Source organism: Labeo rohita, chromosome 10 (genome assembly GCF_022985175.1).
Source record: "Labeo rohita strain BAU-BD-2019 chromosome 10, IGBB_LRoh.1.0, whole genome shotgun sequence".
Taxonomy (NCBI): domain Eukaryota; kingdom Metazoa; phylum Chordata; class Actinopteri; order Cypriniformes; family Cyprinidae; genus Labeo; species Labeo rohita.
Window position 1 is genome coordinate 13,166,065 of NC_066878.1, and position 11,844 is coordinate 13,177,908.

Below are 11,844 nucleotides of genomic sequence, written 5' to 3' on the forward strand. Positions count from 1 at the left end.
ATGGCCTTGTAGGACATACAAGATAAAAAAGGATGTTTATTTGTACTTAGCTATAGGCTGTCACTACAATCAATGTCCTGAAACTTCATAATGTATTGTGTAAATGGATAGTGTAGGCCTAATGTAGGTAATCAAACTGTAAATGGAATGAGAACATGAAAGCATATTAGCAAAGAATGTAAAACATTTTTTGAAGTCAGTTTATAACAGGTTCTAATATATAATATAATATAATATAATGTAATGTACTATAATATAATAGCTTTAGAATATTTCTTTTTATTTACCTGACGAAAAACATACCAGAAATTGTATAGTGTAGAATAAAAGTAGGCTATCTATAGCAAATTACATAAAAAACAAACATCACGTACAATGAGAGTTTTGGCACCGTTGTATTTTACTGTCATGACGTTCGGAAAAAAAAACAAAAAACAAAAAACAACAACAACAACAACAACAAAAACATAATTTCTGTTCGTGTGTTGATAAAGCTGTAGTTTGGTCTGGTTTCATTTTCGTAGTAGACGAACGTGATATTTACGATTTTTTTTTTTTTTTTTTTTGACTACTTAAAGAAAACGTTCCAGGTTGGTATTTTTACAACGTTTCTAAAACGTTTTATATTGGTAACATATATATATATATATATATATATATATATATATATATATATATATATATATATATATATATAAAAAAATATAAAAAAAAAAAAAAAAAAAAAAAACAACTTACCTAATTGCAACCAAAATACAACGCTGTGAAAAGTTGTAAAAACGTTTTGTGCTTGCTGGGAACGTACCTGTTCACGTGCAACGCAGAATATACCTTGGTTGCATTGGAAACGGGGTAATATAACACAGTCATAAGTCAGCAATTTGTTAAATTAGTTCATTTTTATGTTGTATATTTTTTCCAGTTCTGTAAAAGAATTACATACATTGTTCTTCGCTTGACATGTAAAATGTTTACTTCAGAAAGTGAAAGTTAAATAGGCTCACGGGGCGTATTGTGAAAGTGCCGAAGATAAAAAGGAATGACGTCAAACTGGATGAAAATACGCAGTGCACAGAGAAAACTAGGAATAGATAAAGGGATATTGTGAATAACATTTCCGAAGTGGCATCCGATAAATTAGGGTGAATCCGCACGAACGTCGGGTTACATTTCAACCTTGGATAGGGCTTTGACTAAAGGCTCATATCGGGTGATTTACGGACAGTTTGGAGTTTACCTCTAGCCGCTATAACGCGAGTGCAGTCAGGTTCGTGCATCTGGGTAAAGAAAGCGGCAACGAGACGGAGAGAGCGCTGCCGGATCATTGCATAATACGTGTGTGGTGAGCTCATGCCTTTTATTCATTTTATTTTGCTCCCAGGAGTGAAGTAGCCACGAGTTTAGGCTGCCACGAACCCGAGCGTCTACCCAGGCCTGCAATGTGAACTGTATTTAATTTAATTTCTGTCGACTGTTAGCATATTTAGGACCAGAAAAGAGGTGCGCTGTCAATTGTCTTTTAAATATTTTCCAATTCATATTTTTGTGTTTACTATTCCATTTTACATTCAGCTCGGATTCAGTGTTTCTCCATTTGCTGCAACTGTTGCTTATTCTGTTATTGTATTTCCCTTTACTACTGTAAGTTTATTTGAGATCACCAGCAACCAGTTTAATATTTTGCCCCTTATTAGAATAACAGGGATTTTAGTGTACATCAGATCTTAAAAGAACTCAGGTTAGCCTTTCCCCACAATACTATTAATGGGGGCGCTACACACACAACCAGCACAGGGAGGTAGAAGATTAGAAAGGCTTTCAGCAGCACATAATTATTATTCCATTCATAGCGGCAGGTCCTGCCATCCTCTCCTTTATCCCACATGTCCCAGTCCAGATTCTGCACTAACATCCAGAGAGATGTAGATATTGCAAAAAACACCCCCGAGAGGCCATCTCCCATTGCTCAATTCCAGCGTGGCAGACAGAGGAAGCACCAGCAAAATTTACCAGCAAGTCTGTTATGGCCAGTGAGAGTATAAAACAACTACTAATCTGGTACAGATGCTAACTGGTGGCCACAGCCAGACAAACCAGCACGTTTCCACAAATGGTCAGTTTAATGAAGGCCACCAGTACCACCCAGCGCAGGGCAGTGAACATCACTGTTAGCTTCTGAAAGAAGAAAGCTTGGAGACTTTTGTCCTCCTCTGTCAGAGTAATATCCAAAGTAGTTCAGTCAGGACTCCACGAGTCATCTGTTTTTCTCAAACATTTACATTGGGTGCTATAAAACTGCCATACTAATGACAATGTCTATGCAGAACCTGATTTTACCAAGTATGACATGTTCCTGGATCAACATCTTTGTTGACCCTGGGACAACATTGTGATTAACCAATCAGATTTGAAAAATCAGTTTATAGTTTTTGTGAAGTTTAGGATTACAATCAGTGTTTGGTGCTTATACATTAGTGTCATTCATCTATTATTTCCTCTGATTTTAGGGATTAATCATGGGTAAGGTTAGGTTTAGGTGTAGGGATGTGGTCAAGATTAAATTTTTGGATTAAAATGTTGTTCCAGGGTCAACAAAATATGTTGACTCAGGAACACATCTAACTCAGCAAAATCAGGACGTGCCAATAGCTATAGCCACTGCTCAGATATCAGCTCAGGTTCATTCCTACGAAAAAGAACATGGTTACAGAAAAAAATCTGATTAGCAGCCAAATGGGTATTTAAATATCACAATACAAACTCTTAAGTTTAAAATGCAAAAACAAATGCAAGTTAATTGGAAAAGTGTAACTCTTTTTCCTCTGATTTGCTTCAGATTCCTGACTCTCCCGGCATAGCAACATTGCCTGAACAAATGGCATGAGTTTGGGCCGGGGCTATCTGTTTTGACCAACCAGTAGCAGATGGGGCAGTGTTTGGAGCCCTTTTTTGAAAACAATCATTCTTTTTGTCTAAATGGATGGTAGACATATTAATCAAAGGTTATTGCAACCTAAGCTGAATGAAAAAACAAACAAACAAACAAACAAAAAACAACAACAACAACAAAAAAAATACGTCTGTACATGGCCAACATTCTTGCAAAAAGTACCTATATACATAGAATTCACTGCAGTTTTCAACTGAAATAAAAACTAGGGGCAATAAAACACCAACAACCTTTATTCCCTTTTACAAAAAATATTAATACAGAGGCAGATTATTAATTAATAAAGATTATTAATATTTTGCACAGTTTCTTGTACAAAATGTGTTATGATCTCAGAACACTTTTAGCATAGTGCATGAATTGTACTAAAGTAATACATTTTGATATTGCATCACAAGTCCATTTCCAAATCTAGGCTTTTCTGTTGTGGTAAACATTGTTACTAAAACTATGTTAAAAAAGAGTATAAATTGCTATTAAGAAGTAAACAGGCATTAGTTTGTGTGATGCTGTTACACTCCTGTATGTTTGGGATACTTATGAATATTTATGTATTCATGTTTAACAGGTCCACATGCTGTGAAAATAATCTGTGATAGTGCACCAGTGACATTTCCTCATATATTCAAAGAGACATTTGTGAGTTGTTTTTTAAATACACCATGTTCAAATGTTTGGGGTAAGTATTAACATTTTTATTCATCAATTAAATAATTTATAATCTCATTAAAGAAAAGATTTAATTTCAAATAATTGCTGTTTCTATCCTTAAAAGAATAATAATCATTTCAACTGAATAATGACTGTTTATTGTAGTGACTGTTGTTATTATATTATATAACAGATTGATGATTTGGTGTTTCCTGAAACCATGTTTCAAGCAAACATTTGCAAACAGCATCGTAAACTGGTGTGGTTGAGGCTACAGTTCTCAACAAACGGTTAGAAGTATACTTTCTTGTAATTATGACATGTGAACTTGTATATAGATCATGGGCAGAACAACCAAGCTAACAACCAAGCTTTTTGTGTTAGTGTGTCAACAATAACTAGTATTTTTAAAGAGTGCACATGTGCTTAAATGTGTTAGGGAACCCCAGAGGGACCTGTGATGAATCAAACATCATACAATGCAAAATGATGAGGATCAAATATTAGTGAGTTGTGGAGAAAACTGCTTACTGAATGACCCATGTGGTATCCTGTGGCAGTAAATTAAAGGAGAACTCCACTTTCAGAACAACAATTTCCAAATAATTTACTCACCCCCTTGTCATCCAAGATGTTCATGTCTTTCTGTCTTCAGTCGTAAAGAAATTATGGTTTTTAAGGAAAGCATTTCAGGATTTTTCTCCATATAATAGACTTCAATGGTGCCCCCAATTTCCAAAATGCAGTTTAAATGCAGCTTCAAAGGGCTTTAAACGATCCCAGCCGAGGAGGAAGGGTCTTATCTAGCGAAACGATCTGTCATTTTTTTTTCGAAAAATTTAAATTTGTATTCTTTTAAGCACTAAAGCTCATGTAGCACTAGCTCTGGGATGTGCGTCCATGACGCTACGTACTACAGAATCACGACGAAAGGTCACGCACATCTCACCACCTGACTTGCTGATTCTTTCAGACAGTGGAATAGATATGGGCCATTCTTGATAGCATTGAGATTCCTGCTCTGTTGGCACTGGTTGGCATTTTCTACATGTGCACCACCATGTCTTGTTTGAACATGGTCTGCCCGAGGCTTGAGAGACTTGTGTCACCGCAGCAGTCTCCTCTCTCTGTCTAAGTTCATCGTCTGTGTACTCCGGCTCAAAAAGGTAGGGTATGGCGAAAAACTCCATCTCATTTTCTCCTACAACTTCAGAATCGTCCGACAGCGTTGTATCTTTTTGTCTGTAAACAGCGTTTGACTTACTTGCACTTCATTAGTCTTTGCACGTTCGCTTTGTAAACACTGGGTCTGTAGTTCTGTCTATGTCATGCGTGACCTTTCGACGTGATTCTGTAATATGTAGCGTCGTGGATGTGCATCCCAGAGCTAGTGTTACACAAGCTTTTGTGTTTAAAAAGTATACAAATTTTAATTTTTCGAAAAAAAAAACAGGCCCAGTGCAGGCTTGCCCAGGTGGGGCCCACAGCTTTGGGCTCACTGCGAGCTCTCTATGAGCAACCCACACTAGCAGACTGCTCACATTAATCCTATGATGGCCCAGTGTGGGCCAGCCTGTTCGGGACCAGAGCGACTTTTGTACCTTTGGGCCCATGCAGGTTTTGTGTAGGCAGTCCTGTAATGCAACTAGGAGAATACTAACAACATTGACTGGCCATTCTTTAGCCACTCAGTTGAACTGGAATGGCTCAAACCAAAAAAATACCTTTTCAGAATCCATTTGAAATCCCTTTGACTACTGTGCATTTTTGACAATACAGACATTAGGTATGTGGTGACTGTATCCATTTCAGATGTATAATAACTGTTTTCCTGATGAAAAGTATTTATAGTGAGACAGATTTATTGTTGTAGATTAATAGAGGGCTTCCTAGGGGCTAAGTGAGGGCTGCCTATGCAGGGTCAGCGCTAAGGGGCCAACATTTTGCCAATGAGCAAAGTTTGCTTGATTGCAGGGTCCACTGCTTGAACAGGACATCATTGGCGTTTGGTGGAATTAATAACAGGTTATCAGATGAAGGTGTGACCATGTTACTATGGTTTTGGAAAACACTCTTGACAAGCTTTACATTGTATGGGCGATAAGTACTGAGTTATGTCATTGTTTGGGGAAACACATCCCAGGTCTGCTCACACAGTACCAGTGAACATAAACTAGAGCTATGTTCATGAATGAAGAAAGGCATGAATGAATGAATGAAGAAAGTTTACAACAAAAGAAAAATTCTACCAGTGATCTTGTTTTTGCTAATTAATATTTTGTAAAATTTTAAACAGATGCAAAAAAAGCAACAAATCAGTGGAGACCAACAGTGTGCCTGAACCTGTTACATTCAGTGTACACCCTGCTGTCAGGGAGTTCATCCTCAAGAAAGGACATATTTCCTCTATTAAAGACCAGATGAGCTCACACTTCTGCCAAATAAACATGGAAAAATCTATAGTTTTTCTCAGTCCTGATCCAGTGTTACTGAAACAGAAAGGAGTTACTAGAGAACACATTGATGGCTGGAGTAAGAATGCCATTGATGCCTTCAAGAAAATCATCTCAAACTATACAACAACTGATTGGCCTGTGTCACACCCCTTGTGGTCTAAAGTGGAGAGTGATGTTAAGGAAGTAGTAAAAGATCAGGTTTTTACATATTTGGATGCCTCTAAAGAGGTCCTGACATTGGCAGGAATGACCCATGAGATAACTGGACTAAAACCCATAATGGAGAAAATTTTAGAGAGAGCAACAAATCAAATGGAGAGAGAGAAGAACAGTGTGACAGAGTACATGAAGATTTCTCCTGCAATGTACTTGCTGCTTGAACTAGATGGCCTGAAAAATGCTTTAGCTGTTTCTCCAGAACTGCACACTGACTACAACAAAAAGATGAACAGACTAGTTTTATCAGGGCTTCATACAGAAATTTGCATGTTCAAGAATTGGGTCCTTCAGAAGCAAATAAATAGGAAAAAGAAGTCGATACAGACTGAACATTCAATCCTGGAGTTCCTGAAATCAGTGGACTGTGGTGAAATGTCCAGAGATCTCTTCATATCTAATGGAATAACTGCTGTCTACACAATTGAAAATGGAGATGTTGTTGTGATAGGGAGCACAGAAAGAGCACTTAATGAGGCAGAGAGTATGATAAATACAAATCTCACAACCAAAGACCTCATTGTAGAAGATCAGGGTGTCCTTCAAATGCCAGAGTGGCTGGATCTCAAAAAACATTTGCAGGAATTGTTCAGTACATCCAAAAAGTCATCTGTGATTATACATTTATCTAAAGAGATAGACAAAGTAATGGTGACTGGATTCAGAGAACCAGTGATGAAGGTCAGTCAGGACTTAGGAGACTTCATTGAGAAACACACAAGAATTGAAGAAACCGTTCGTGTCAAATCACATGCTGCAGTTGAATTAATAAAAGACAGAAAATCACACTGGCAGCATTTTACAAAATCTGATAAGGTGAAAGTAAGTTTTGATTCAAAGAGACTCTGGATCAAACTGTCTGGAGAGCGTACATTTGTCCAGCCAGCTGTGACTTTCTTTAAAACATTGGCAGATGGTCTCTACACGGACACACTAATCATTAAAAAGACAGGAGCAAAGAAGTACTTCATGGAGCAGGGTAAAATTATGCTCTCAATGTTTGCGGGGAACAATGGATTTGTGGCAGTACTCCAGGAAGATACCATGCCAGAAGAGGAGAAGGATAATTTTTCCCAAGGTACAGATGACAGATGACTATACAAAAATACAAATCATTAAAACTATAAAACCAGATGTTTTGGCAGTGTTTGGCAAACTGAGCTCTCTCTTCCCTGTTGCTTTATATTTAGGGCCTCTCGGCAGAGTCTCCAGCTCCTGTTTTAAGGTGTATACTTTGAAAATAGGTCATCTGACCCTGGAGGTTTCATCAGGGGATATAACCCAAGAAAAAACTGATGCAATTGTCAACTCCTCAAATCAGACATTTTCCTTAAAATCAGGTTAAACAAATTGCATATATTCATTTTAATGGATTTAATTCAAACTCAGTTTAATGCATTTAACTTTAATTATTTATTGTGAATCCAAATCAATTATAATAACATGTTTATTGAGGCACTAATGCAACTGCCAATGTCTCATTGCTATCTAGGGGTATCCAAGGCGATTTTAGATGGTGCTGGATTGCAAGTAGAACAGGAATTATCACAAATGGGTATGTTAACCATTTGTCCAGTTTGTACCTTTTAGTTTAAAATGTTTTGATTTAAGAGATGTCTATTAAAACTGATCATTAGGATGTTAGTACTATGTGTGTTTTTCCACAGCTAGAGATACAAATTATCAACTAACAGAGATTGTGACCTCATCTGGTGATCTCCCATGTAAAGAAATCATTCACATTGTTGGATCTAATAAACCATCTGATATTCAGCAAAAAGTTTTGTCTGTTCTGAAGTTATGTGAGAAGCACAGATTTACCTCTGTTGCCTTCCCAGCTCTAGGCACAGGTAATTTTATGTATGTATGTATTTATTTATTTATTTAATTTTGTTAAATGGTGTTCTTATTGACAACTTATATATAATTATATATAATTTAAATTCCTACTTTTTTTTTTTTTTTTTTTTTTTTTTAATTGATCCTTTAGGTCAAGGGGGAGCTAATTCATCTGATGTTGCAGATGCAATGATCAATGCAGTTGTTGAATTTGCAAATATAAATGAACATGTTCATGTCAGAAATGTGGAGTTCCTTATATTCAACACAAGTACGTTGGCTGATTTCCATCAAAGCATGCTCAAATGTAAGCCAAAGAAGAGCATTATTGGCAAAATTAAAGGTCAGTCAATTAAAAAACAAATAAATGTTCATAATTGTGTCTGACTATGTTATACTTTTTTACTACACTTAACATACTGTTCTCTTTCTTTCTTTCTTTTCAAAAGGTAAAAACATTTTGTTTGAAGAAATCGAGCCAGTTATGTTTCAGCTATGTGGAGAGACACTAGAGGATTTGAGCAAGGCCAGTGCCCTGATCAACAGCTTGATTAACAAGGAAAATATGCACATCACAATCTGTGATCCAGCTATTGCTCATTTCAGCAAAGAGGAATTAGAAATGCTGAGCAAAATGGAAAAAGAGCTCAAAGTAAGTGTCATACCTGAGAAGAAAGGACAAGACTCTGTTATCACATTAAAGGGCCTGACAGGATTCGTTCAAAATGCAGAGAGTCGTATTCGGGATATTATCCGCAAAGTGGAAAGGAATGAAAACAGAAAAAGGCTGGCAAATCTGACCAGCAGTATAGTTGAGTGGCAATATCAGAGTGGTCACAACTTTAAAGCATTTGATATTTTCACTAATTTCGACTTGGAAGAAGCCTTCAAACTTCAAACAACTTCTGTGCTAATCAAGATTGACAGCGAAGTGTATGATGCAGACATAGTTCGCAAAGTGGCCACAAAGGGAAGAAAACAAACTGAGCTAAAGAGAGTAGAACTGAAAGGTGAGAAATACAAATGCAGATGAAACATTGCAGTTATGAATAGATTAGAAACTAACTAAAGGCATTCATTCATTCATTTAGCTCAAAATTCCTTGCCTTCACACTGGGAAGACGTGAAAGGACAGTTAGTTGTTCTTGTGAAAGTCACAGCAGGCTCAAAGGAATATGCAGATGTAGAAAAGGAGTTCAAAAAAACTGGACTATCCAGCAGTATCATTGAAGTAAGACTATTACATTTATATATGACCCATATATTATATATGACCTTATAATCTGTGTAAAGTTACGTGTTTTTAAAGTTTGTAATTGTGTACTATGATGCAATGATTGCTTAGGCCTAATGTTTTTTCTTGCCTTCTGCATAGATTGAAAGAGTTCAGAACAGCGCACTTTGGAGAAACTACATGATCAAAAAGGAGGAACTGGAAGACAAAAACAAGCACAAAAACAATGAAAAGCTTCTCTTCCATGGAACTGGCCCTGATACGACAGATCAGATCAACAATCATGGCTTCAATCGCAGCTTTGCTGGCATGCATGGTAGCTAACGTATCATAATCTTTTACAATTTGAAAGTGTTGTAATGGTCTTTAGGATTAACAGAATTTCATGCTGTTTTTAGGAGCTTTATATGGGAATGGTACATATTTTGCTGTGGACCCGAGTTACTCATCCAAAGGCTACTCTAAACCTGATAACAAAGGACATAAACGCATGTACCTCGCCAGGGTGCTCGTTGGTGACTTTACTCAAGGAACAAAAGGCCTTCCTACTCCTCCAAAAAAGAGTTCACAAGGTGTTCATCTTTATGACAGTGTGACTGATAACATGAACAACCCAACCATGTTTGTGATCTTCAATGATGTACAGGCTTACCCAGAATACTTAATCACATTCCGGGATAAATGAAATTTTACAGTTCAATTCAATCAGTTTTGAGTTGAATTCCTGTGCATTATTGCCGTGCAGTTACAATCTATTTTTATTTAACTTTCTGTGATGGGCAGAAGGGCAGCTTTTCAGTGAAACTATGTACTGTAATTGATCAAAGGAGAAGTTCACTTCCAGAGCAAAAATGTACAGATAATTTACTCACCCCCTTGTCATCCAAGATGTTCATGTCTTTCTTTCTTCAGTCGATAAGAAATTATGTTTTTTGAGGAAAACATTTCAGGATTTCTGTCCATATAGTGGACTTCTATAGTGCCCGCAAGTCTGAAGTTCCAAGATGCAGCTTAAAAGGGCTCTAAACAATCCCAGCCAAGGAAAAAGGGTCTTATCTAGCGCAACGATTTGTCATTTTCTAAACAAATTGACAGTTTATATTCTTTTTTAACCCAAATACTCATCTTGTCTAGCTCTGCGTGAACACTGTGTATTCTGGTTCAAGACAGTTAGGGTATATCGAAAAAAAGGTAAAACAGCAATGCAGGATGATTTTGAAGTTGGATGGTTTTGAATTTTTGAAGAAAATTAGATGGGAGTTTGACCTACCCTAACTCTCTTAAACCAGAATACACAGACTTCATGCAGAGTTAGACAAGACGAGCATTTGAGGTTAAGAAGTATATAAATTGTAATTTTTATTTTTTTTTTTAGAAAATCGTTTTGCCAATAAGACCCTTCTTTCTTGGCTGGGATCATTTAGAGCCATTTGAAGCTGCATTTAAACTGCATTTTGGAAGTTCAAACTCGCAGGCACCATAGAAATCCACTATATGGAGAGAAATCCTAAAATGTTTTCCTCAAAAAACATAATTTCTTTACGACTGAAGAAAGAAAGACATTAACATCTTGGATGACAAGGGGGTAAGTAAATTATCTGTGAATTTTTGTTCTGGTAGTGAAATTCACATTTAAGTAGCCAGAAAACATTACAAAACAGTACAATGCTGTCCTGAATAAGCTATTTCACATAACAGATGTTTACATATGAAGAGTTCAGATGCAAAAGCCTTTAAGTGCAGTTTGATATTTTCTTCTAATTTTCTTTTATCAGGCTCCTATGTTCAGTAATTTTACTTTAATGGCAATGAATGGGTTCTTTTCATTACACAATGCAGTGAGGTCATTTGTTAATTTTTCTCAAAAACCAGAATGTATGCATTGTCATTTAATTCTTATAGTGGCTGTTGCTCATTAAAGGGATAGTTTACCCAAAAATTTAAATTCTGTCATTAACCCTCAACCTTATGGAAGCAGATTAGTCTCAATAATAATTCACACAAAAAACATGATCCACACACATCATAACCAAATTCATACATGAAACCTAATTCACGTGCCCTCAGGAAGGGATTTGTTCATTTCGTGTTGACATATACCCACCATCCTATTGGTTATTTACAAGAGACAGAAATGATTAGTTCCCCTTATGAGTTTTCGGGTTTGGATTCGAGTCACTAGTTAGTTAGTCATGTGCCACAATGAGTTGGAGCCATGCATTTCAATTTCCAGTTGTCTGCTTTACAATTACTTTACAATTAGTTAATACTTCTGTGCCTCAACAAGTAAAGTCAGAACATAATGATATCTTTGAAAATCATTAGCTAATGATTAATTACAGCAGACAACTGGAAGATGAAATGTGTGGCTTCAACCCATTGTGGTAATTAACACATGAATTTACACTATTAGTTAATAAAATATTAGGGAATTAATACGTTATGACACATTTAACTAATAACAATTTATTGATTACTTAATCTATGAATCATATAGA

General features: G+C 36.4%; 1 protein-coding gene across 4 annotated transcripts; it reads left to right on the plus strand.

Annotated features, from left to right (window-relative positions):
* The first annotated feature begins 1,018 nt into the window (after positions 1 to 1,018).
* LOC127172072 (protein mono-ADP-ribosyltransferase PARP14-like) lies at positions 1,019 to 10,281 on the plus strand. Of its 4 annotated transcripts, XM_051121136.1 has the most exons (12): positions 1,023 to 1,342; positions 2,837 to 3,002; positions 3,519 to 3,629; positions 5,898 to 7,351; positions 7,464 to 7,613; positions 7,766 to 7,828; positions 7,941 to 8,123; positions 8,264 to 8,455; positions 8,562 to 9,122; positions 9,204 to 9,343; positions 9,488 to 9,662; positions 9,745 to 10,279. In XM_051121136.1, the coding sequence occupies exons 3-12, from the start codon at positions 3,613 to 3,615 to the stop codon at positions 10,029 to 10,031; spliced, it is 3,222 nt and encodes a 1,073-aa protein (XP_050977093.1). In that variant the 5' UTR covers positions 1,023 to 1,342; positions 2,837 to 3,002; positions 3,519 to 3,612; the 3' UTR covers positions 10,032 to 10,279. The 4 variants fall into 4 exon arrangements, with proteins under 4 accessions (XP_050977095.1, XP_050977093.1, XP_050977092.1 ...); XM_051121135.1 differs by lacking the exon at positions 2,837 to 3,002; XM_051121137.1 differs by lacking the exons at positions 1,023 to 1,342; positions 2,837 to 3,002 and adding an exon at positions 1,357 to 1,500.
* The last annotated feature ends 1,563 nt before the right edge of the window (positions 10,282 to 11,844 follow it).

Bases quoted from the DNA above. Each gene is read 5' to 3' on its own strand.
- LOC127172072 (XM_051121136.1), top strand. The intron at 7,352-7,463 runs GTACAGATGACA...CTTTATATTTAG, and splicing joins GAAGGATAATTTTTCCCAAG to GGCCTCTCGGCAGAGTCTCC. The intron at 7,829-7,940 runs GTATGTTAACCA...GTTTTTCCACAG, and splicing joins ACAGGAATTATCACAAATGG to CTAGAGATACAAATTATCAA.